The 24,044-nt window shown below is 37.7% G+C and overlaps 1 protein-coding gene across 1 annotated transcript in view; it reads right to left on the bottom strand.

Moving 5' to 3' along the window:
- Positions 1–18,609, bottom strand: part of Entpd7 (ectonucleoside triphosphate diphosphohydrolase 7) — a 38,392-nt gene extending 19,783 nt beyond the window's left edge. Inside the window, exons 1-5 of the mRNA XM_046450342.2 lie at positions 18,461–18,609; positions 18,083–18,177; positions 16,772–16,954; positions 2,848–3,053; positions 2,427–2,577 (exon numbers count right to left, since the gene is read on the bottom strand). Of these exons, the coding sequence (XP_046306298.1) occupies positions 2,427–2,577; positions 2,848–3,053; positions 16,772–16,954; positions 18,083–18,090 (548 nt within the window). The 5' untranslated portion in view covers positions 18,091–18,177; positions 18,461–18,609. The remainder of the gene's footprint in view (positions 1–2,426; positions 2,578–2,847; positions 3,054–16,771; positions 16,955–18,082; positions 18,178–18,460) is intronic.
- Between the last annotated feature and the right edge of the window lie 5,435 nt (positions 18,610–24,044).

Genomic DNA, 24,044 nt, shown 5'->3' with positions numbered 1-24,044 from the left:
GGTACAAAATAGTACATATTATGTGATCCCATTTATATTAAAAGCAAAAAACACTCTTCCTATATTGTATAGAAATGGAACTCTCATTTTCTAAAATTCAATATTGTTTTTGCTATTTAAAAAACTTAATAGCAAAATGTTGGTAACTGTTGAAGTTGGGTGGTAGGTAAAATGGACTTATTGTACTGTTCTCTCTACTCTTATATGCATTTGAAATTTCCTATAATGTTTTTATTAAACCCTGTATTACCTTTGTAATTTTATTATGGGTATTTCTACTAGAAAATAAAAGGGAAGTAGAAAAAATTCTATTAGGTTCTTAGCAAAGAAATAAAACCAAGTGCTAATAAATTTAAAATAGTCCTCGTGATTCAACTCCACATTGAATATTACCCACAAATGCTAATAAAATAGCAAAACATTAATCATACAAAACAGGTTCTTGCAGTGATATCCATACTTGTGTCAACAACTAGCTTGACCTTACAGGCAGCAATGATCTCATTAATCCCAAGACAGATGTATGCATTATTGAGAGAAGTGATCAGAAAACAACAACAAACAAACAAAAAGACAATTTTTTTAAAAGTTCTTAAAAGAAAATAAATATTAAAATTCGGAATTTTCACACTGATAGCTAACATCACAGACAGACAGTAAAGTTAAGCTACACTGTGGGTTTTGTCTCAATGGAAACTTCTTTGACCAAGGCAATGCTGGTGCCAGGAGAAGAGGCAATTGTCTCCTTTGCTCCAGACTTACAAAAGGTGGCCAAACCACCCACTACTTTCCGCTACCTAGCCCTGCTGGCTCTGCCTTTTTGATCTCTGAGTCAGCCTTTTCTCTGGCCTTCCTCCTACTTCTTTGGTTGTAAGACCTCTGGTCATTCTCAGATTCTGTGATGTGGCATTACCATTTTGTGTCATCTAGACTCTTTTCACAGTTTCTAAATTTTTAAACAATTTTAATATTACCTGTTTCAAAAACAAACATTCTAAATTGCATGCACAGGATAATTACAGCTTCATAGGAATTACATATAGATGTACAAAGAAATTGGGACAAAATAAAATAGTTTTGACAGTAGGATTGTAAAGTTTTTGTTTGGTTTGGTTTACTTTAAAGATTTCCTTTAGTGATGTAAGGTTGTAGCTACAATATTTAAAGTTTATTTTTATTTAAAATTAAATAAAATAAGATAAATCTTTTAAAAGACCAAGATATATGGTGAAATCTACAAGGAGCCAAAAGACCTCTCATGTTGACAAACAGTTATATAAATAATCTGCTTCTCAACAGTAAATCAGACAGCAAACCTCTTATTATGAGTCTAAACAAAAGGAAATAAGTCCACCCAAAGGAGTGTTGACACATGTTATGTAACCTGGCAGGTCCAACATAAGCAGCATGAGCCTTACATGTATGCTGAGGTTTTGTTGTTGTTGTTTTTAGAAAAGAAAGGCCAAGTATAAAATTGAAATTTGTGGAAAAGGGAATCGCTATTTACAAACAGAAAATATTTAAGCTAATGATAAAAGCCTGCCGTCCATAAGACTACAAATATTCCTGGAGCCTGGGTCCTAAAGTTAAAGCTGGCAATGATGGCATTAGTATGACACCAAAAGCACAGGCAACAAAGCCAAAATAAATAAGCAAGACTATGTCAAATTAAAAAGCTTTTGCACAACAAAGTAAACAATAAACAGAATGGAAAAATACTTGCAAACTACATGTCTGGTAAGGGGTTAATCTTTATTAAAGTTCTCTTAAAACTCAATAGCAAACAAAACAAAACCAACTAATAACCTGATTTTAAAATGAGCTAAGGGCCTTATCAGACATTTCTACAAAGACAAATGAATGAATAACTGGCATAAGAAAAAATGTTCCAAGTCACTACTCAGCAGGGAAACACAATTAATACCACAATATGACAATCACTTCACACCTGTCAGGATGGCTATTATCAAAAAACAAGACAACAAGTATTGGTGAGGACATAGAGAGACTGGAACCCTCGTATACTGTTAGTGGGAATGCAAAGTGGTGCAACAGTCATGGGAAACAACATGAGGTTACTCCAAAGATGTAAGAAGTAGGGGTGCTTCATGATTCCAATTTATCACCGTCACCACCACGCCCAACTCTCAATCCAAATTAAGAATCACTATGACCCTCTCAGATACTGATCCCAAATAAGCAAATGACATGAAGATGTGAACAGCTGATCATCAACAACCAGCCTTTCATCAAAACTGAGTATAGGGTGGTTGTGCTCTATTTCTGAGCAATGAATCTTCTCATGCCACCTGTCAATTCTGCGTGTTGTATCCACATCCATCTCCAGACCAGAAACCAAAGGGCAGTGAGTGGAACTGGCCTTTCATCACCCATTTTTCTGTGTCTCTCCAGACCCAGCATCGCACCTCTCAGGGAGAAGCCTCATGCCTGCTGTGCAGAGGATGTAAAGGGGGGTCTCCTTGTGCTTCGTCACAGGCACATGAGCAGCAGCAAAGCTCAGCAGAGGACGAAGGTAGTCACTGGCATGTTCTGGAGTGTCTGCCATTGCAGAGATTCCTTAAGTAAAAAACAAACAAACAAACAAACAAAAAAAAAAACACTTTAAAAAGCAGATCACATTAGCTTCAGAAAACTGATACCCCATAAGGTTCTGCTTAAGACCCCATGTTTTTATTTATTTGAAAGGAGGGCAACGATGAATAAAATATTTCTCTTACTACCCAGACTCCCACAATAAAAGGGGGAGATTTTCTCCCCCCCCCCTTCTCTTCTCTTTCATGCCTACAATAGATAAAAGAGATCAACAAAAGATATTCTGATTAGTACCTGGCTTGATTTTTTTAACCACAGGTTGGCTATTGCGGTCTCTCATCTGTTTGATATCCAGCAAGTCATGGGGGTTCCCATTATGTCTTGGCCAGAAATAAACAAAAATCCGGGAGCCACTGCTACCACAGTCCACCACAAGTCCATAATTCAGATTTGGATCTTCAGTATCTGTAGCTTCAAGTTCCCCTACCCGAGCCAAATACCTAAACCAGGCAAAAAGAGAGAGTAGCCAGGTCCATGACAAGCATCACCATCTGTTCAAGAGTCTTCATTAATTGCCTAAATGAGCTAAGCACACAGGACTGTAAGTCCTAATGAAACAATACTGGCCATATTTACTATTGCATATTGGGCGACAGCTGGTTGACTTGCCTAGAGGCCAATAAAATTAGATAACTAATGCTACTCCCCACCCCACATGTTTAGGGCAGTTCTACAATTGGCTGGGCTAACAAATCTTTTACCAAGCACTAAAGAATTTGTAGGTCAGAATAAACTATTGAGTTTTGTTGTTAAAAGCAACTAAATTTTGGGCTGGGGATGTGGCTCAAGCGGTAGCGCGCTCGCCTGGCATGCGTGCGGCCCCGGGTTCGATCCTCAGCACCACATACAAACAAAGATGTTGTGTCCGCCGAAAACTAAAATAAAAAAAAACAAAAAAAAAAAAAAAACAACTAAATTTGGAGGTGATTTGTTGTACGCTTTAGATAACTATGTTAATCATTTCTTTTCTATTTATCTTTTGAATATATAACCACTATTTATCTTTTGAATATATAACCATCTATAAAATAAGGAGAATTAAAAGGATCTATCAGGGGCTGGGAGTGTAGCTCAGTGGTACAGTGTATGCTTAGCAAGTGTGAGACGGTGTTTGATCCCCAGCACTGCAAAAGAAGAAAAAAAAATAGTATCTATCTTCAGAACACATACCAAGCAGCTAGGCAGTGGTTTGCTGCACAGCTGCTGCTATCGTGACTGACTGGATAAATATTAGGAGAGCAAACAGCAGAAGACTCCCTGGAGAAAAGGGCTGAAAAGTCCAGAAAGAAAAGAAGAATTGATAAAATGTTTCTGAGCATTGAGGCTTTGATTAATACTAAAATTCCCTCAGAACCTGAATGCCTGAAAAGTATAAGTATAGCTAACTCTCGTTCAAAGGCTTCAAGTGACGAAGATGACATACTGTGTGGGTACACAGATTATAATTTTGAATAAGTGTTACTATGCATTGAGCTAATAATTGTCTGAATACATCCCCTGAGTGTTAGGCTGAATATTTTTCCAAGTATTATACCTAAACTCTCTTCCTTATCTATGCCTTGCTCATCTAACATTGTCTTTGGAGTTAACTCCTAATGCCCCAAGAGCCTTATATAGATCCCTAACAAATATATTTTACAAAGCTTTAAGGGGAAAAAAAAAAAGATTCAAAATTATAAACACAAAAGGGGTCCATGCAAGTGACCGGCTTGAAGTGTAGGTATCATTAGCTTCAGTGTAAATCCACTCCTAATCAGAACATATCACATCCCTCAGATCAATCTAGCCTGTGTTTATTGGTGAGTCCACATTGCTTTTCAGACCATATAGATTCCTTGCTGTTGAAATAAAGCAAACTTAAGGGGGAAAAAAGAGCATCTAGAGATAGTTCTATAATCAAAAATAGATACTGAGCACCTATTCTATCCTATAATGCAAAATACATATTTTAAAAATGAGAATGTACATTTGTGCTTTAATATAATGCCATAAATTACTGCATAAGGCAAGGTAAGGTAGAAGTTTTATCTGGATCTAAAATAGGAGTTTCTGGAAATAAAGCAGGTGGTACAAATCTGTTACACATAAGAAAGTTTACAATCCTCAAGTTCCCATTTCACCAAGAACCTACCCAAACTAATCAAATTACTGGGCTTATCCTGGGTTCAGAATCCAATGATCATTTCACAACTCACTGCTGTCACATGAAAGCTGGTTGAAGTCTAGACTCAAGTTACAGAAATCCTGCAAGTGCTGACCACAGGATTATTCTAGATTGAAATAAAAACAGTAAAGATAATGCACCTCCATCCCAAAGTGGCTTCTTATTTCCCATCACAGTGGTCTTTTTACTTCACATGTTTCACAGGTCTTTGCTTTCCTCCTATGAAAACCACCCTCTCTGTCTCCCTATGCCAAGATTCTAGATCCTACCTCTTCCTGTTATTGAATTACTTTTCTGTAGAACATTGGTTCTCAAACTTTAGAGTATCAGGACTCCTTTATATTCTTAAAAATCATTGGACACCCAAGAGCTTTTGTGTACATCTATCTGCATTTGATATATTATAAAATAAAACATAATTTTTTAAAAACATTTGTTCATTTAGATAAAACAAAAACTTCTACATATTAACACTTCTATGTAAATAGGCTACATTTTCTAAAAAAGCATTTGCAAGATTAGAAGAGTGGTATTATTTCACAGTTTTACAAATGTATTAAAGCCTAGATTAAGAGATAATAGCTAGATTCTCATATTTGCTTCTGTATTCAATCTGCTAAAATATATTGTTTTGGTTAAGTATTTGAGAGAAAATCCAGCCTCCCATATGTTGTTGGAAAAGAGAGGAGTACTAAAAAAAAAAAAAAAGTTTAATGCTGGGGCCTTTAGGCAAGTACTCTACCATTAAGCTACACCCCAGACCAAGGAAGAGTATTTTAATAGCACTTTTGAGATCACTGGGGATATTCTTTTGTTAATATCCTATAACTCAAAACAGGTAGAGTTTCTTAAAGATTAGTTGCAGTGGGAATCTAAAACCTTATTCAAGAACTTTTCATTTGGTTTTCAATCTCTTGGTTTATTGGGGCACAGTGTCTCAAGATTGCAAGTTCAAAGCCAGCCTCAGCAACTCAATGAAATTCTGTCTCAAAATAAAAAAAAAATTTAAAATAAAAAGAACTGGAGATGGATCCCAGTGGCAAAGTGCCTCTAAGTTCAATCCTCAGTACCAGGGGGGAAAAAAATCTACTGTTTTATTTTGCACTTTGTTTTTGTTTTAAATATTTATTTAGTTGCCAATGGACATAATACCTTTATTTACTTATTTATGTGGTACTGAGGATTGAACCCATTGCCTCACACATGCTAGGCAAATGCTCTACCACTGAGCCACAAACCCAGTCCCTTAACTTGCACTTTGCGTGGCTTTTCCCCAAGCATGATTTGTAACATCATATACTGGAAAACATTAGTTCATCAAATTATGCAAATCTTCCTAATGTTGACACATAGCATTCTGTAGTATCATAAACTACATTCATTAATATAAGCACCAATCTTGCTCAAACATTTTTTTTAACTATTGGAAAGTTACCAAATTCAAAACTGCAGCCATAAGTTTTCCAAAATTCTAATTTTTCCTTGGAAATTCAAATTTTATCATTGGCAATAAATTCTGACAGTTGTTTTCATTTCGATAAAAGATTTACTTCATATATGTTCTTTCCCTCCCCTTCCCCACCTCTCTCTTTGGTACTAGGGTTTTAATTCAGGGGCAATTTACCACTGAGCTATATCCCCAGTCCTTTCTATTTTTTATATTGAGACAGGGTTTCACTAAGTTGCTGAGGTTGGCCTCAAACTTGCAATCTTCCTGCTCCAGCCCCTGAGTCACTAGGATTACAGGCATGCGTGCACCCATGCCCAATTACTTCATTTTCAAGAAAATGTCTAGGAAACCTCCAAGTCTGAGAACTTTAATTTTTCTGACATTCCTTCTTTCAAATATAAATTGTGTTCCATAATAAAAGCAACTAGGCTTAGCTCATAACCAATTGCATAAGTGATTTTCATCAAGACAACTATTGTATGCAAAACTGCTTAATACCTACTCTCATCTCATCCCAAAATATACTACATGGAACTGGATTTTTCCCATTATTATTGTATGACAATGAAGAATACAATAACTACTAGTATGATTTGGTGCCTCTACCTTGATTTTACTCACCATTGCTTTTATATCCTCAGAACAAATGCCAGTAGAAAAAGGCAAATACAATGGCAATGGTCAAGGGGTGGAAGCAACCCAAGTGTCCAGCAAAAGATGAACAGATAAATAAAATGTGGTATGAACATACAAAGGAATGTTATTCATCTTTAAAAAGGAAGGAAATCCTTTTATACACCAATGGATGAAGCTTTAGGACATTATGCCAAGGGAAATATGCTAGTCATGAAAAGATAAATACTGTACGATTCCACTTACATGATGTATCCAAAGTAGTACAATTAATAGAAACAGAAAGTAAAATGGTAGAGACAAGTGGCTGGCAGGAAGGAGAAAAGGGAAGTTGTTTAATAGTGTAAAGTTCCAGATTTGCAAGATGAAAAAGTTCTGGGAACTGTTTCACCACAATGTAAACATACTTAACTCTGCTGAACTGCACACTTACAAATGGTTAAGATGAGCAGGGCATGGTGGTAATTAAGAGGCTGAGGATGTGGTGCAGGGGTAAAGTGCCACTGCGTTCAATCCTCAATACAAAAAAAAAAAAAAAAGGTTAAGATGATAAATTGTATGTTTTTTTACCACAATAAAAAAGTAAATAAGATCTTAATATTATTATGGAAATAGTTTTGGCCTCACAAGCTCCTTGAAAGGGTCTCAAGTACCCCCAGGGGTCGATAAACACTTGGCAATTTTATTTTTCTCCTTAACATCCATCAGCTTTTCTACCTATTCCTTCCCCTTTTCCCAGTCCTAAGGCACTTCTGTTTAACAATGCTGACTCTTTTAATATCCACAACAATTTGAAAAGGCCTGTTTCTTCTGTTCAAAATGGTAGCATGTCATTATTCCCTTTTAGTAGTCAGTTTATATTGCAGTATGAGCCCCGAAGATTTCTTTCACATTTGTTAGACCCTCTCCTAGAGGTTTCTCAAGAGCAAGTACCTTATCTGCAGAATCTTGATTTTTGCCACAGTGCTCCTCACATTTCTCTGCCTAAGACTTATCAATCAATACTCATTGTGTCCTAGAGCTCACAACATGATGCTGTTGGTTTCTTGGTAACTCCTCCCTGTCTTTGTACAGCTGGTATATTCAAAATCGATTGGTCTTTTAGAACATTTCAGTGACTTTCCAAAGTATCCTGTTACACTTTCTGATTTCTGCCAAAATAAGCAACTTTATACCTCTAACTTTATACCTTTAACTTTGCTTTCTCTTCCTTTAGAAGTCTTCATGTATAATGGCAAAAAAAAAAAAAAAAAATCAGCTGACATTAGATCACAAGGCAGATAGAAAGGACCAGATGGCATTTCTGCTGTGTCCCAGATGATTCTTTTGATAAGTCACTGCAGGAAGCAGAAAGTCTCCATTTTTCTTGTTTTGTATACAAATGAATAACTGAAGAACTATTTTCCCCTTTGGGAGTTAACAGAATTACCTCTTTCTGGAACTCTGCCCCTCTTTAGACCCTCATCAGTCTTCTTATACTTTTCAACCACCCAACAGTCTTCATCTCTGTATGGATCACTTGTCCTTTCCTGGATTTTTCTATTTATGATTTGCAGCCCACAACTTGGCCATTATAGTCAATTATTTGAACTGCTGGACCCTCTTGCTTTCCTAATGCTGCACTAAACCAATCTATAAAGAAGACTTATAGCCCAGGAAAAAAGTTCCAAAAGCTTTGCAATCCCTCACATCCACCTTCCAAAGAGAGGTCTGATTCTCCATCATACACTCACCCTCCCCCATGTCATGTACATATACACACATGCACTCTTTCCCTTTGAGAAACACAATTTTCCATTAGTCACTGCTGAGTAAATTAAAAGAAAGTTATCCATCCACAAATAATCACCCCAAGTAGAACTGGAAAACAAAAGCTTTTCACTGCCATTATCCTAAAAACATTAACAGCATTAGTGTTGTGACTGACCAAACCATTACCTAGCTTACAAAATCGACATTAATTATATCACTTTCAGAGTTCCAATAGAACTCAGTGATGTACCAATAAATGGGTACTCAGTACATCAGTGTGGGTCTACCAGCTCTTTGTTAAATGTTATACTTTTCAACCACTATTCAGGACTTAGAACCAAATATAATGACATTATTACTAAAGTAACTGCACATGAATGATGACAGTAATACACATCCAGAAAAACATCTTGTAAGGTTACTGCTTACCTCCTAACAAGATTAATCAGAGCAGACAGGAACATTTATAATTTAAAGCCCTGCTTATAAACTCTAAAAACACCATTAAGATCAAGTAAATGAATGAATGTGAACAGATGCTTTCAGTCATGCCAGCAAAAATCTCTAAATTGCTCTACATAAGAACACTTCCAGGTGCAGTGGTGCATGCCTGGAATCTCAGCAACTCAGGAGGCCAAGGCAGGATTATCCAAGGCCAGCCTCAGCAACTTAGTGAGACCCTGTCTCTAAATAGAAAAATAAAAAGGGCTGGGGATGGGGATGTAGCTTGGGTGTTAGAGAACCCCTGGGTTTAATCTCCAGTACACACACACACACACACCAAAAAAATCTTAATTTTATCTGCGTATCCTAAGCTTATCATTTTTATCCTAGCCAAACGTAATGCCCCTTTCTGACTTTTTTTAAACAAAATTAAAGAAGGCTGGTACTGAGCCAATCACAGACATAGAACCTCTCACTCAGTTATTCTCAGATAGATAGCAAAGGAAGATGAAGGTACAATTTTTCCACAGCTACAAAAGAAAGTCTTCAGACCAATAGTTCAACCAGACAAAATTTTACTCTCTAATGAAGATAGTAGTGAGGCTACTGAAAAGTAAACAATATTAAACATTAAGGCTTAAAAATGTGCTAAATATACAGAATATTTGGTAAGAATAATTTACTGTTTATTTAATATATATTACATGTGTGTTGTATATAATATCACTATATATGTATGTAATATATATTTATACACACACTAAAAGTGCCCCTTACACTAAAAATAAATTTTAACAATTAACCCAGCACCTAGGGCAGTGCCTTAAATATGGTAGACCTAGCACTGTTCAACAGAACTTCCTGATATGATAGGAATATTCTCTATTTACACTGTCCAATAGGGTAGCCACTAACTACATGTAGTCACTGAGCACTTGAAATGTGTTTAATGCAAGTAAACTGAATTTTTTGTGTATTTCAAATTCAATAATCACTTGTAGGTAATGACTACTTATTAGATAACCACAACATAGCTGTTCAATAATATCTGTTGATTAAGTGAATAAATGAATGAATATACAAATGTTAAATACATATTAAGTCTGAATACATCATTGGATCATGTCTGATAATCTATGACACATGCTAAATAAATAATTGATTTAAATACACATTAACACAAAAAATATTTTTTTAAATTTTTTCTTTTAATATTTTTTAAGTGTCAATGGACCTTTATTTTATTTATTTATATGCAGTGTTGAGAATCAAACCCAGGGCCTCACACATGCTAGGCAAGCACTCTACCACTGATCCACAACCCCAGCCCAACACACACAAAAAAAATCTTAAAAACATAACACTCCTACTTATATGGGGGACAGGGCATGTATGAGAAATCTTTGTACTTTCAGCTTCAAGAAGCTGTAAAACTAAAACTGTTCTAAAAAGTAAAATCTATTAAAAATACAAAACAAAAAACAGCTTTAGATTTCTAGGCTTACTGATGCCCCACACTCTCTAAGTTTACCTTTTCCAAATTGCAATTCTGATGCAAATCTCTTGCTTTCTTCTTCAGAAGCAATGTGGCTTGCGTTCACAATTAAAAAAAAAAAAAATCTGATTTTGAAACTACTAAAGGAAAAAACACACAGGCTTCTAAAGTCATGAGTCATATTACCTGAGAAGAGATTTGCTAAATTTCACCAATATCTGAAAAGAATTCAAATAAAAATGTTTTTAATACAAAAATAATTAAATTAAAATATTTTTAAAACATTAACTTCTTTCACACATATTAAAACACAAAAATGCAATGTGCAAGAGAAACTATCACATCTAACTAAATAAATGCCTTATTTATCGAAACCACAGAAGAATGAATGCAAAATTCCTCTGGGCACATTTTCATGATCTAAGGTTTTCAAACTTGCATCTGTGAAGATATTTGTAAGCGTGTTCCTGGAAGCATAGCACACTCCGTGCATCACCACAAAATACTGATAAAAATTTAATCATGTGAATTCAGAACAGTTTAAGTAGGAAAAAAAATATGGTTATATTTGTAGTAATACAAAAATCAAAACTACAAGCACCTGCCTTAAAAATATTTTAAGCTGTTGAACTAAGGTGATAGGTATTTCCATTAATTCCTAGTTACCTGCTTGATCATTTGATCATAAGCTAGTATTCCCAGTGCTTAAGCAGTAGCAGACGCCACAAAAAATAAATTAGTCAATCAATGCACTAGACAGTCCTAGATGTTATCCTCTTTTAAAAGTACAAATGACAGGAGTACAAAGCAGCTATTTTTACTCCAACTTCATACATAAAGAAAATGAGATTCCAGAACTTGTAAGGAGCCTGCCCCTGTCACCAGACTAGCAAATGATTAGGGCTAATTAGCTCTAAACCAATCTTCTTTCCCCTACACCACAATACCTCCTCCTTACAGCAAAATGGTTCTCAACCTAGGCTGCATATTAGAATTCCCTCAACAAAATGCCCTACTATTTTCATTTGGTAATGGTCCCCAAATGATTTAGATATGCAAAGATTAAAAATCAATTATTTAATCTCAATATTAACATAAATTATTAGACTATGTTTAACTGAATACATAGAACTACTTACCACTATAGAAATTGTCTGTAGAAATTGGGTTTCCTCACCCTCAGGATATCAGATATTACTAATTGTTACCATCAGTGTGCCTACAGCTATTGACACACCTCACCTCACCTGCATATTCCAATGTGATATTATTCTGTTACATTAAGAGAGAACCATATGAATAAAACTGTGTGTACAAGAAAAGCAAGCAGGTTTTATGTAATATAGTCTATCTTATCAGTAAAGTACATGCACTTTTAGGACATGAGCTTAGTGATATCAAGTTTGGTTCCTCATGGGCCTCTTCTGACAAATTTCTGATTCTTAACTTTGTTCCCGATTCCTACCTGTGTACAGTTTCTAATTCTTTGCTCCTGGTTCTACACAGCTGCATATAAACTATTATCTCACTGGGAAATAATTATTCCTTCAAGTCTGTCTCTGTAATTAGATCATGAACTATGAGTTCAGAAGCCACGTTTTATTCATCTTTGTACCCCAGTGCCTAACAATTTCATGCATGTCAAGCTGTCAGCAAATGTTTACCTCCTACATGATTCATGAGTGAAGTTTAATGAGATATGGTAATCTGTGACAATATGTACATAACCTTTCATTAATAACAACGAGTCCTAGGCTACGTGGCTGCTGGCCGCTGGCTGCTGTGCAAGAGCCTTACAGGATATTAACACTTGGATAATGTCATTACAATGTGCAGTCTGTGTGTTCCTCAGCTCTGCAGCTGTTTCAGTTAATTCAACCTAATAAGTATTTATTGAATCTGGTCACTTGGCATACTGTGGAAAATAAGAACTATTGGATCAGGGTCCAGTGGCATGGCTCAGCAGTGTAGTGTCAGCCTAGAATGCACAAGGCCCTGGGTTTGGTCACCAGTACCACACACAAAAAACAAAACAAAACAAACAAAAAAACTACTGAATCACTCCTCCTCCCACTTGTGGTTCAAATGTTTTTACTTTTCTCAATCCATGTTTCTGCTACCCAAGTTCTGGCCACCATCATCTCTATTAAAGTATTCCAATTAGTCTCTCTGCTTTCTTTTTATTCCCCTCCAATTCATCCTTTTTTTTTTTTTTTTTAAGAGAGAGAGAGAGAGGGCTGGGGTTGTGGCTCAGCGGTAGAGCGCTCGCCTGGCGTGCGTGAGGCCCTGGGTTCGATCCTCAACACCACATAAAAATAAATAAACAAAATAAATGTATTGTGTACAACTAAAAAAAATAAATATTTAAAAGAGAGAGAGAGATTTTTTTAATATTTATTTATTATTTTTTTTTTAGTTTTCGGCGGACACAACATCTTTGTTTGTATGTGGTGCTGAGGATCGAACCCGGGCCGCATGCATGCCAGGTGAGCGCGATACCGCTTGAGCCACATCCCCAGCCCCTAATTCATTCTTCACAATGCCACCAAAGTGAGCTTTCTTCAAAAAGCAAGTCAGATCACAATACTCTCAAAAATCTTTTAGAGCCTCCCCTCTACCCTTAGGATGATATCTAACCCCCTAAAATGGCTTAGGAGACTCCCAGCCTGATCTACATCTCCATTTATACAGCTCACTACTCACTCCCTAATTGTCTCTCTGGCCATATAAACTAATCTATATGGAATTCCATAATTAGACCATGTTGTTTTCCTGTGAGAAAATGTACTTAGGTTTGTCAAGAAAATCCCAATAAGCATTAAAGAAACTAAACTTATGGTTTAGGTCTCCAATGTTAACAGGTTTCTTAAAGCCAACTGTTGAGTACTATAGTCACCCAAACAGTGCTTCCTCTTCAGGAAAGGAAGATTCAGACAATACAAATGAATAGAGCTGCTACAGAAGGAAAGGTACCAAAGTCTCCCTGTCCTCATGTCTATTATCACCTCCACACAGTGGCTGCTCAATAAAGTTTTATTTAATGAATTAATGATAAGAATTAATAGAAAACACATACTGGGGACAGATTCACCCCAAAACAAAAAGAAGAGTAGGCATGTGTCTCAATTCTGACCAAAAGAGATTCAAGGAAAGGGTTGCTGGAGGTTTATGGGAAGGTAGTTCATTCTCAGAAGAGGGCCATGGAGCACCTGTTCCTCTCTCCCACAGGACATGAGTGAGGATGCATGTTGCTTTGCTTGCTATTGACTGCTATTTTGCAACCATTAAACTAGCTGACATTGTGGAAAATGGAGAGGAGACAGAGATTCCCATCCTGCTAGCCAATGTTGAACTTGTGGTCCCTCTATCCCTGGACTTCTGGTTTTGTAAGCCAATAAAATTTTTTATTATTTAAGTCAGTTTTGGCTGTTACTTGCTGCCTGAAGTCTCCTGATACATATCTGAGGAGCAATAAGGAAATGAAAATTCTAAAATAAATTAGAAAATCATTTTGAAGATGATGAACACAACATGCCATCATTTAATTTTGTAGCTTCTGCAGAAACTAACCACAAAAAAAAGAAAAATAATCAAATGAATCACTGCTATAAAAGAATGCAGATCTTCTGTGCAATTGGTATGGCACTGAAAGAATGTCAAGTAACTCAGATGAGTTTTCCATGAAAAAAGGTATTCAGTTTTCACCAGATGGAATTAACAGTAGATGAGATAATACAGAAGAAAGTGCTAATGAACTTGAAAACACAGCAATAAAATATCCAAATCAAACACAGGGGAAAAAAAAAACCTACTGGGGGGAAAACAAGATAATCAGTGAGCTGTGGAAAATATTACATGGCTCCATATATATGCAACTGGAGTCCCCAAAGGAGAACTGGGGAGGACAGAAAAATATATTTAGAAATAACTGGCAAACTTTTTCCAAATTTGATTAAAAACTACAAATCCGTAGATCCAAAAATCCAAGGACCACACTTTATCTTTGTATCGCCATGCTTATCACAATGTCACGCACACAGCAAGTTCTCAGCCAATGTTTCTCCCAAATAAGAATCACAAATTATTTAGGAAACTATAACAAAGCACATCATGATCAAATTGCTTAAAACCAGTGATAAAAAGATAATCTTAGCCGGTCACAGTGGTGCACACCTGTAATCCCAGCAGCTTGGGAAACTGAGACAAGAGGATCACAAGTTCTAGGTAAGCCTCGGCAACTTAGTGGGGCACTAAGCAATGTAGCAAGATCCTGTCTCAAAATAAAAAAGGGATGGGGATATGGCTCAGTGGTTAAGTGCCTTGAGTTTAATCTCTGGTGCCTATAGAAAGAAAAGAAAATCTTAAAAGGCTGGGCACAGTGGTGTACACATGTATCCCAGTGACTTAGGAGGCTGGAGCAGGAGGATAGCAAGCTCAAGGCCAGTCTCAGCAACTTAGTGTCTCAATATAAACAAAATTAAAAGGACTGGGAATGTAGCTCAGTGGTAAAGCACCCCTGGGTTCAATCCCCAGTCAAAAGAAAGATGGAAAAGAAGGAAGAAATAAAGGGAAGGAAAAGAAAGAAAATCTTAAATGCTGTCAGAGGAAAAAAACACATTATATACAGAAAGATGAAAGATAAAAATGACAGCAGACTTCTCCACAAGAATGCCAGCCAAAAGTCAAGAGAGCATCATCTTTAAAATAATCAAAGAAAAAAACCAATTGACCTAGAGTTCTACAACCAATGAATATTTCTTTTAAAAGGAAAACAAAATAAGGATTTCTTCTGTCATACAAAAATTGAAGAAATTCATCACCTGCAGACTTGCTCTGCTAGAAATTGAAAGAAAATTCTTTAGAAAAAAAACGGAAATGACACCAGATGGAAATAAAGATCTGTACAAAAAAAATGAAGAACCCAGATAGAGTAAATACATGGGTAAATATACAAGTCTTTTTTTTCTTATTTTTAAAAATCTCTTTAAAAGATAATTGACTGTTTAAAGAAAAGATAATAACAACATATGTGGAAGTTATATGTAAGAAATACAATGTACGACAACTATAGCACAGAGACCCAGGGGAATGGAGGAATGAAAGTATACTACTGTTAGGTTGTTATAATATTTGTGAAGAGGTGTGATATTACTTTAATAGACTCTGGTAAGTTCAAGATGTATACTATAAAACCTAAAGCAATCACTTTAAAAAAGAGTTATATCTTTTAAGCAAACAAAAGAGATAAAATGTAATCAGAAAAAAATATATACACTCAATTTAAAAAAAAGAAAAGAGGAAAGGGCTGGGGCTGGGGCTCAGTCGTAGAGCATTTGCCTGGCATGTGTGAGGCCCTGGGTTCGGTTCTCAGCACCACATATAAATAAATAAAATAAAGGTCTATCAACAACTAAAAAAAAAATTGAAAAAAAAAAGAGGAAACATGAACAAAATGTGACAAATAGAAAACAAACAGCAATATAGATTAAACTCAATTAATAATTAAGTGGCCTAAACACCCCAATTAAAAAGCAGAGATTGGGGCTGGGGTTGTGGCTCAGTGGTACAGCACTTGCCTAGCACATGTGAGGCCCTGGGTTCGATCCTCAGCATCACATAAAAATAAATAAATAAAATAAAGGTACTATGTCCAACTACAACTAAAAAATAAATATTTTTTTAAAAAGCAGAGATTGTCAGACTGGATAAAAAGTGAGGCTGAACTAAACAGTAACTAGGAGCAGCCCACTTTAAATACTAAGACAAAAATAGGCTAAAACTAAGAGCACAAACTAAAGATCAATCATGCTAACATTAATCAAAAGAAAGCTGAAGCAGTTGTAATAATACCAGATTAGTAGCTTTCAGAGCAAACAATATAATCAAGGACAAAGAGAATCATTTAACAGTACAGGGATCAATTCATCAAGGATGCACAAAAATCCTAAACATTTATGCACCCAGTAAGTCAGCCCACCAAAACAAGAAAATAGAAAGATGCCTTTCATGATTAAAAGGCAGTATCAGCATTTCTGAATCAAAACTGAACACAGACAAAATGGAGTTTAAGATTTTTCTTAAGTAATAAATAACATGCAATCTTTACTATTAAAAGTACAATATCCCCCCAAAGGGCCAAAGGTAGTAGTATGTTAAACAGCTTATCAAAATGTCAATGACTTCAGTGCCAAAGCAGCTCAGTGATCTAAAGCTGACTCACCTTTCATACTGCCTATCTCTTGGTAATGATGCACCCCAATGTCGAAAGTCCATGATTAACATAAGTAAAAGGAGACAGGATATGAAGAAGAGCCCCAGGAATGCTACCCGCTGACGGAGAAATGGGCTCACTGTGGGCACAGTGAAGTACCAGGAAGCTGGGCAGAGGTAGGAAAAACTGATCCTGAAATGAGACAAACATAAATTAAGCCTGAAAAGTCTCCAAGATTGAGTGCTTAAAGTAGGTTTTAAATTGGATAAAAGCCCTCCTAATAAAGACAAAAAAAAAAAAAATGCCAAGAAAAAGTCTATTGTTTTAATCTCAAATTTTAAAAAAGCACCTATACTGTTCATGGTGCTTCTATGTAAATCAGAAAAGTCTTATCTTCTCTTTCCAAACTCTGTACTTTTGTGTGCAATTCAAAGAATTAATCTCATATTAATGAAAAGATCACCAAGCTCCTGTAGGAACTTATAACACTGGAGAATCAGACCAACTACAACATTACCACCAGGAACGCTGACAAGAAACTGGATAGTCAGAAAAATTACTCAACTTACTTTTTAAATGTTTTAATAAGTTATATATTCATGTGGTAAATAAATAAATAAAACAGTTCAAAATTTAGTAAAAAGTGAATCTTTTGATCTGACCCCACCACCTCTCTCTCTAAGAGGTAACCACTGCTACCGACTTTCAATGTATCTTTCCAGGAATAGTCTATGGCTACACAGGTATAAATACATAGCAATACATGTGGTAATATCTGTGTGTGTGTGTGTGTGTGTGTGTGCCCATTCCCTTGGTCTTACAAAAAAGGTAGCACAAAAAATGGTTCTGCTTCTTTCCTTCACTCTCTTTTGCAACCATCCCATATTGGGTTATGTAGATCTACATTTATCTTTTTTTAAAAAAAAAGTTTCAGAGAATTATAATATATGGATAACTGTATTCAATTGTGAGGTTCACTTTCTATAGTGATTCAAAAAATAATGCCAGTTTAACTTCCTCAAGGGACATTTAGCTTCACTCAGATGGAAATCTGAAAGAATATTACAATCTAGCACTTTTCAGAGCTGAGTGAACAAACTCCCTCTACAATCCTAGGGTCACTGGATGAAAATTCTTTATTGCACCTGCCTTCAAAAAAACACAGCTTTGACCATCTTTGCATACTCCTGGACAGGAAGCAAAGTCCAGGTGCAGCCTCAGGGCAGACCTCATAGATAATAGTCTCAGGATCCCCTCCCCACGGTCCTCCTGCCATCCTCCATTGAAGTCCCCAATCAGGGAGAAAGTGTGCAGCCTTACCTAGCCATGGGTTCCCTTCAGTGGTCTGTCACCTCCTTTTTCTTTTGACCTGAGAAGGTGGATTCCTTGTCCCAGGCATCTCCTAAGTCTGCAGCCTGGAAAGAGTTGGCTGGGTTTCAGGCTTACCTCCAGCAGTGCCCACGAGACTAGACCTCCACGAGAATTCCACATCTCCCACCCATTCCCCGGCTCCCACTCCGTGTCTGTCCTCTCTCATTCCTCAGGCCCAGAGGACCCCCTATCCGGGTAGATCTGGAAGTGGAGCGTTCCCATGGGCCAGCTCCGTCTTCGAGGAATCTGCAATCCCCAGGTAGAGAGGGTCCCCATTTCCTCTCCCCGTCTCCCCCGGTCCCGCAGCTCTCCCGCCTTCCCACTCACGGGATCGAGCGGCCTGCCGGTCCCTCTGCACCGCTCGGATCCGCCGTGTCCACAGCTGCTCCTACAGCCTCCAGCCCAGCCGGAAGGAGGGCCCGTGCCGGCGGCGGCGCCACGTCCCCAAGGAAACCGCACGGAGCCAATGAGTGACACGGGACCCGGGAGACGGGCCCGCCCCCTACGCAGCCAGAGCGAAGGGCGAACCCGCTGCGCCGGCAGCACGTCCTCCGCCAGAATGGCCAATCCCCAAGAGCGCACAGCATCTAATGCCCGCCCCGGGATTGCCAGCCACGTCCAATCGGAAAGGCGTCGTGTCGAGTCTCCGCCTGGAAGGGCGGGCGATGGGCGCACAGGTGAAAGATGCCCGGAGACGCTGTGTGGGCTGCCCTCACGGTGGCGCGAGTTCACTACGGGTCACTCTCCGCAGCTGTTCCTAGGACCTAGTGCTCGGGTTGGTGGGTCTCAGGGTGTTCGCGACAGAAGTGCATCCCATGCACACAAACCATTGGAGGTTTCGTGACCACCATCCTTCCCTGACAGAATGGCAGTTCTCCCAAACCTTCCCTATAGCCCACCAAAAGTGATGTCCTGTCCCATGAGAAAAACATAAATCCTAGACGATGACTTCATTAAAGTACTTATGGTCATCCATTCAAAATGCTTTGAATACGTGTGCCACCCATTACGAGCTTTTGGGTCTCTGCCCTCCTGGAGCTTAAGAATCTAAATGTTTTTAGTCTTCTTTGCTTTCCCCAGTCCTCTCTTATTTCCCCGAGGGAGTGGATTGGACAACATAAAGGCTTAAGATTTTCGCAACCTGTCACGTTTATCATCGTTCCATGACCCGCCCCTATCGCGTCTTCTGCAACCCGTCGCCTACCTTCAATAACTCTTTCCACGCACCCCTTCTCTGCCTGTTAGCCAGACCAACTCAGTTTATCCCTTGTCATTTGTCTTAAGGGTCATCTTGTAAAAGACTTACCTGACCTACACTTCTTTTATACATACCTATGGTTCCCCTTACCACTTTGAATTACAATTATATCTATGTGTCTGTTTGTCCCGCTAGCCAGAATATCCTTAGGGGCAGGACTGTCTGCCTCTTCATATTCCCAAAGCTGGCCACTGTCTGGCATATACAACAGGACTAATGTATAATAAATGAAGAAATGAATGTTTTGAGGGGTGAAGAGCACTCAAATGAGAACAAAGGGTATTTTACTCAAAATTGGCCATAATCAGGAGTCTGTCACTGTCACTTGCATTTGGCAGAGACTCAAAGGCTATCAGGGAAGTGAGGAAGCTTAATAGAGAAGGACAGGTGGAGGGAGGTGTTCATGTATAACCTGACTTGGGAGCATTAGTATGGGGAAGCTGAAAGCTAACTAGGAGCAGGCATCTTTGTGATTGGTTTGGGGGAGCATATTTGGCTATCTCTAGTTGGTCCTAAGTTAGAGGTGAGAATGGCAAAAAAAAAAAAAAAAATAGAGAAGCTGACAGTCATTGATCAGGTTCTGCTGCCAAGTGTGTGGGGCAGGTTCTAGTTGCTATTTATAATCTGCCAGTTTTCTAATTTGTAGATTCAGTCTCTCATGACTATTGCTTTTTCCCTCCACTACTGTCTTAATATAAGTGGTTTGCTAACTTGTCACTTCTTCTTCTTCTATTCTCATTTCTGTTTTTTCTGTGTCTCTAAATCCTCACACTACTTCAAGTTGGGATTGACCACAAAATTATACAAATATCAGATATTTTTATTATTTGAGAGCCCTGCTCAATGATTAAAATAAGGTAGAAATGGAAAGAACTCAACAAATATTTTGAAATTTTTTTAAAAACTTCTTGAAGTTGTCTTCTGAGAGTTCTAAATCTATGTATATTTCAAACTTTGATGTTCTCCAAAAATGTGTGCTTTTGAGCAGAAATAGAATTACTACTATCACTATTTCATAAACTAATAGTTTATTAACTATATTACAACTTATAATTATAACTAATTTTTTTAATATCTTTATTTTACATTTATGTGGTGCTGAGGATTGAACCCAGTGCCTCGTGCATGCTAGGTGAGCTCTCTACCACTAAGCCACAACCCCAGCCCCTAATTATAACTAATTATAACTTAAAACTCAAAGGTTCATTGAAACCATCTCTAAAATTAGAGGATGTAAATAACTACTGTCATAAAACAGAAAAGAAACCTACATTTTAACCCCCAAACTTTCTCATTGGTCTTTTCTTGTAAAACTTTCTTTGACAGTTTCATTTGGACAATGCTTCCTTTAATAAACCCATATGCCCTCAGGCATTTGTTAAGCAGGATGCTTTACAAAAACTTGCAATGCTTATCTGATTAATAGCTCACAGGGCTAAGTTCTGAGGTTTCCAGTCAGCCGGTCAAATTGAGAGCATTTCTCTCTTTTTATTTGCTATATCTCAATTTCATGTTGAAACAAATATAGAAGTCCATATTCCAAAAAACGTTTTAACTGCTCTTTAAATGCTTGTCTACAATTACATTCAAATTTTTCTCCAGATGCACTTGATGCACAACTCTGAGCAAAATCAGCCAAACCTGTTCATACTAGGTTTCAGTAACATGCATTACTTCATTTCCCCTTATCAATGCTCCTTCCTCCTACACTTCAAGTAAGATGATCTTCACTCTTTCACACTTACTTGTCTCTCTTCATGTGTTTTTAAGACACCTCATTATTCAAAACTAAACTTATTCTCTCTCCATTCCCACCACATCCATCCAAACCCCCTCCATCCATATTTCCATCTTTGAGAAAATATCTTGTGATTCATCCAAGCAGAAACCTGTGTGAGAGTTATTCTGGAATCCCTTCCTTCTACTTTCTTTCCCCATTTCCATCCAGTTGGTCACTAAGTGTTCTTAATCAAGTGCCAGAAATCTTTTTCAATGTCTTCTGATGAAGTCTTCCAACCCATGTACCCCTAAGTGCCCCTCCATTCATGGAAATCCATTCATGCTGTTTCTTGACTTAAAATCCTTCAGTGGTTCCTTATTCTAACATGATATAGTCCAAATTCCTTAGAATGGTGTAATAGATTTTGCTGACTGCCTGCCCCCAAAACCAGTACTCTCCCTTCTACCCTGTTGATTTATCAAATAACCACTTTCTTATGCATGGCTGTGTGTTTGAAGAATGCTGAGACTCAATTCCAGACCCAGGGAGTAAGCTATGATGGATATAAGTCAATCATGGGGGGCCCATACCCTAATCAAATATTAGTTTAAACATGAGCATATGGTGGAATTTTAGCTATTGATACTGAATGGAAGTCATCTTTTGCAGGGAATGATGGAGGGGAAGGAAACTTTATAGGAAAGTTTTTTTCTATCTTAAAAAGAGATACAAGTCAATACAATTTCTACAAAATGAGAGAGAAATAAGAGAAGGCTTCTTTTCTTTCTTCCTGGTATAATCTTAAGGATATTGGGCCTAAAGCTGCTATAACCATCTTACAATCCTGGGAAGACAAGCCCGGGAATAACAGAACACAAACACTGTACAGACTGAAAACTTAGGTCCTTGATTACATCATGGATTAAAGTTAGCAAAAGCTAAAGTGTTTAATAGTACAGCACACACTGCTAAAAGGTAAAAAGCACTTCATTCTTTCAGATGCTGTGGCCCGGAATCTTGGATTCATCCTCTCTTCCTCTCAGGCCCTCCTCACTTCCTCTCACACCCACATTCAGTCCATCAACAAAGCCTATTGGCATTAAAATGTATCCAGAATCCAGCTATTTCTCACTAACCTCATTGCTACCATCCTGGTCCAAACTGCTACCATTTCTTCCCTGGATTATTGCAGTAGCCTCTGAACTGATCTTGTCCCCTCTGCAGTCTGTTAAGAATTTTGTGATCAATATGAATCTTTCAAGTCCAAGCCAGATCATGTTGTTCTTCCAAACCCTCCAGGAGTTTCTCATCTCACTCAAAGTAAAAGTCCTCATGATCTACAACCAGCAAGGTGCTATGTCATCTGCTGACCACATGAACTCTTACCTCTCTGACCTTATTTCCTACTGTTATTTCCTTCTTTCAATTTACTCCAGTCACACAGCCTTCCTTCCTCACTTACTTCCAGAACATGGCAGAACTTCTTGCCTGAAGTCTTTTGTGCTTTTCTTTCCTTCCCCAGAGACTCTATGTGTCTGTTCTCCCTACCTGATTCCAGGTTCCTTGACAAGAATGTGGTACTATGTGCTACTACATCATGAGGATACTTAGGCAGCTCCCTGGAGAGATAACATGGAGAGGAACAGAGACTTCCTGCCAATAACCAGCATCAACCACCAGTCATGTGAGTCAGCCCCAGTTGAGCCTTCAGGTGTCTGTAACCCCAATCAACTGTATCAAATTTTTCACCCACAGAAAGGATAAAAAATGTTTGTTGGTGGGGGTAGTGTTCATGATAATAAATATTAATATCTATTTTTAAGTCATCATGTTTTATGGTAATTTGTTATGGAACAATAGATAACTAATGTGCAACCATGCAGGATTAAACAGAATAATGTGTAAATTTGGCTGGCAATAGAAAGCCCTTCAAGATAATTAGCCGTTAGTTACGGTTGTTGCATAATGCTTGCATGTCTTTTTTTACCTAAGATTGCAAGTCTCTTGAAAAGGAGGACTGCAACCCACTCTTTCCTTTTGTTGTACTCTCTGCCTCTTCTCATACCTCTCTCTAAGTAGGAGACAGTGCTAAGTAGGCACATTGCTGGGCACACATATAACTGAAGCCTCTATCGGTAATTCTTAAATTGGCTGAATTAAATCTAAAGGTGATTTTTTTTTTGTCTTGTCACTGTGAGGATAACTTCCCACTTCCTAAAATATTTGATGATCTCTTTTGGTGTAATTGATGTGTTTCGGGGCTTTTATGTGCTAGTTTGTAATGAGGAAGCTGTAAAGGCAAGGAAGATGAAGTGGTGAATAGGAAAGAACTGACTGGCTAAGAGAAGGCAATGAAGAAGTGAACATTGGACAGGACAGAAGACCAAGCAAGAGGGGTAGGGATGTGTCTGTAACAAAAACGTAGTAAAAAAATAGGAATGGGGGTTGGGAGTGTAGCTCATTGGTAGAACTCTTGCCTAGCATGCATGTGGCCCTGACCACCACAGAGGGGTGAGGGGGTGGGGGAAGGACTGTGACCTGGAGAATAGCCAGAAAAATCACAGAGATAACACCGGGATTCAAGACTCATGGGTTTGAGACCCACATGTGCTGACATAATTAGTTTTTTGTTCAGATGGTGGTGTTGTGATTGTTGATGTCCATGACCCTGGCTAGTTGCTTTGATTATAAACATGTCTCATGTTTATAAAGGATTTAATACCACAAAGTATTAAAAGCATAACCAAACCAAACATCATCCCCTGCTGATAGCTTATCTTCTTTGTATGTCAAGGACAACAGACCATTACATTCTTTGATAACACTCTAGGAAAGATTTGTAATTCTAGCCTTTTTATTTAAGCATTTATTCTGTTCTTTATGATACAAATTTCATAAAATCATGAAGGCCCCACACAACATGGGCCTGGAGT

The sequence above is a fragment of the Marmota monax genome, unplaced genomic scaffold (genome assembly GCF_021218885.2).
Source record: "Marmota monax isolate L192 unplaced genomic scaffold, Marmota_monax_Labrador192_F-V1.1 WCK01_AAM20220418_F8-fsc00004, whole genome shotgun sequence".
Taxonomy (NCBI): Eukaryota; Metazoa; Chordata; class Mammalia; order Rodentia; family Sciuridae; genus Marmota; species Marmota monax.
Note: the sequence above shows the minus strand (reverse complement) of the source record. Positions and strands in the feature narration are given on the sequence as shown.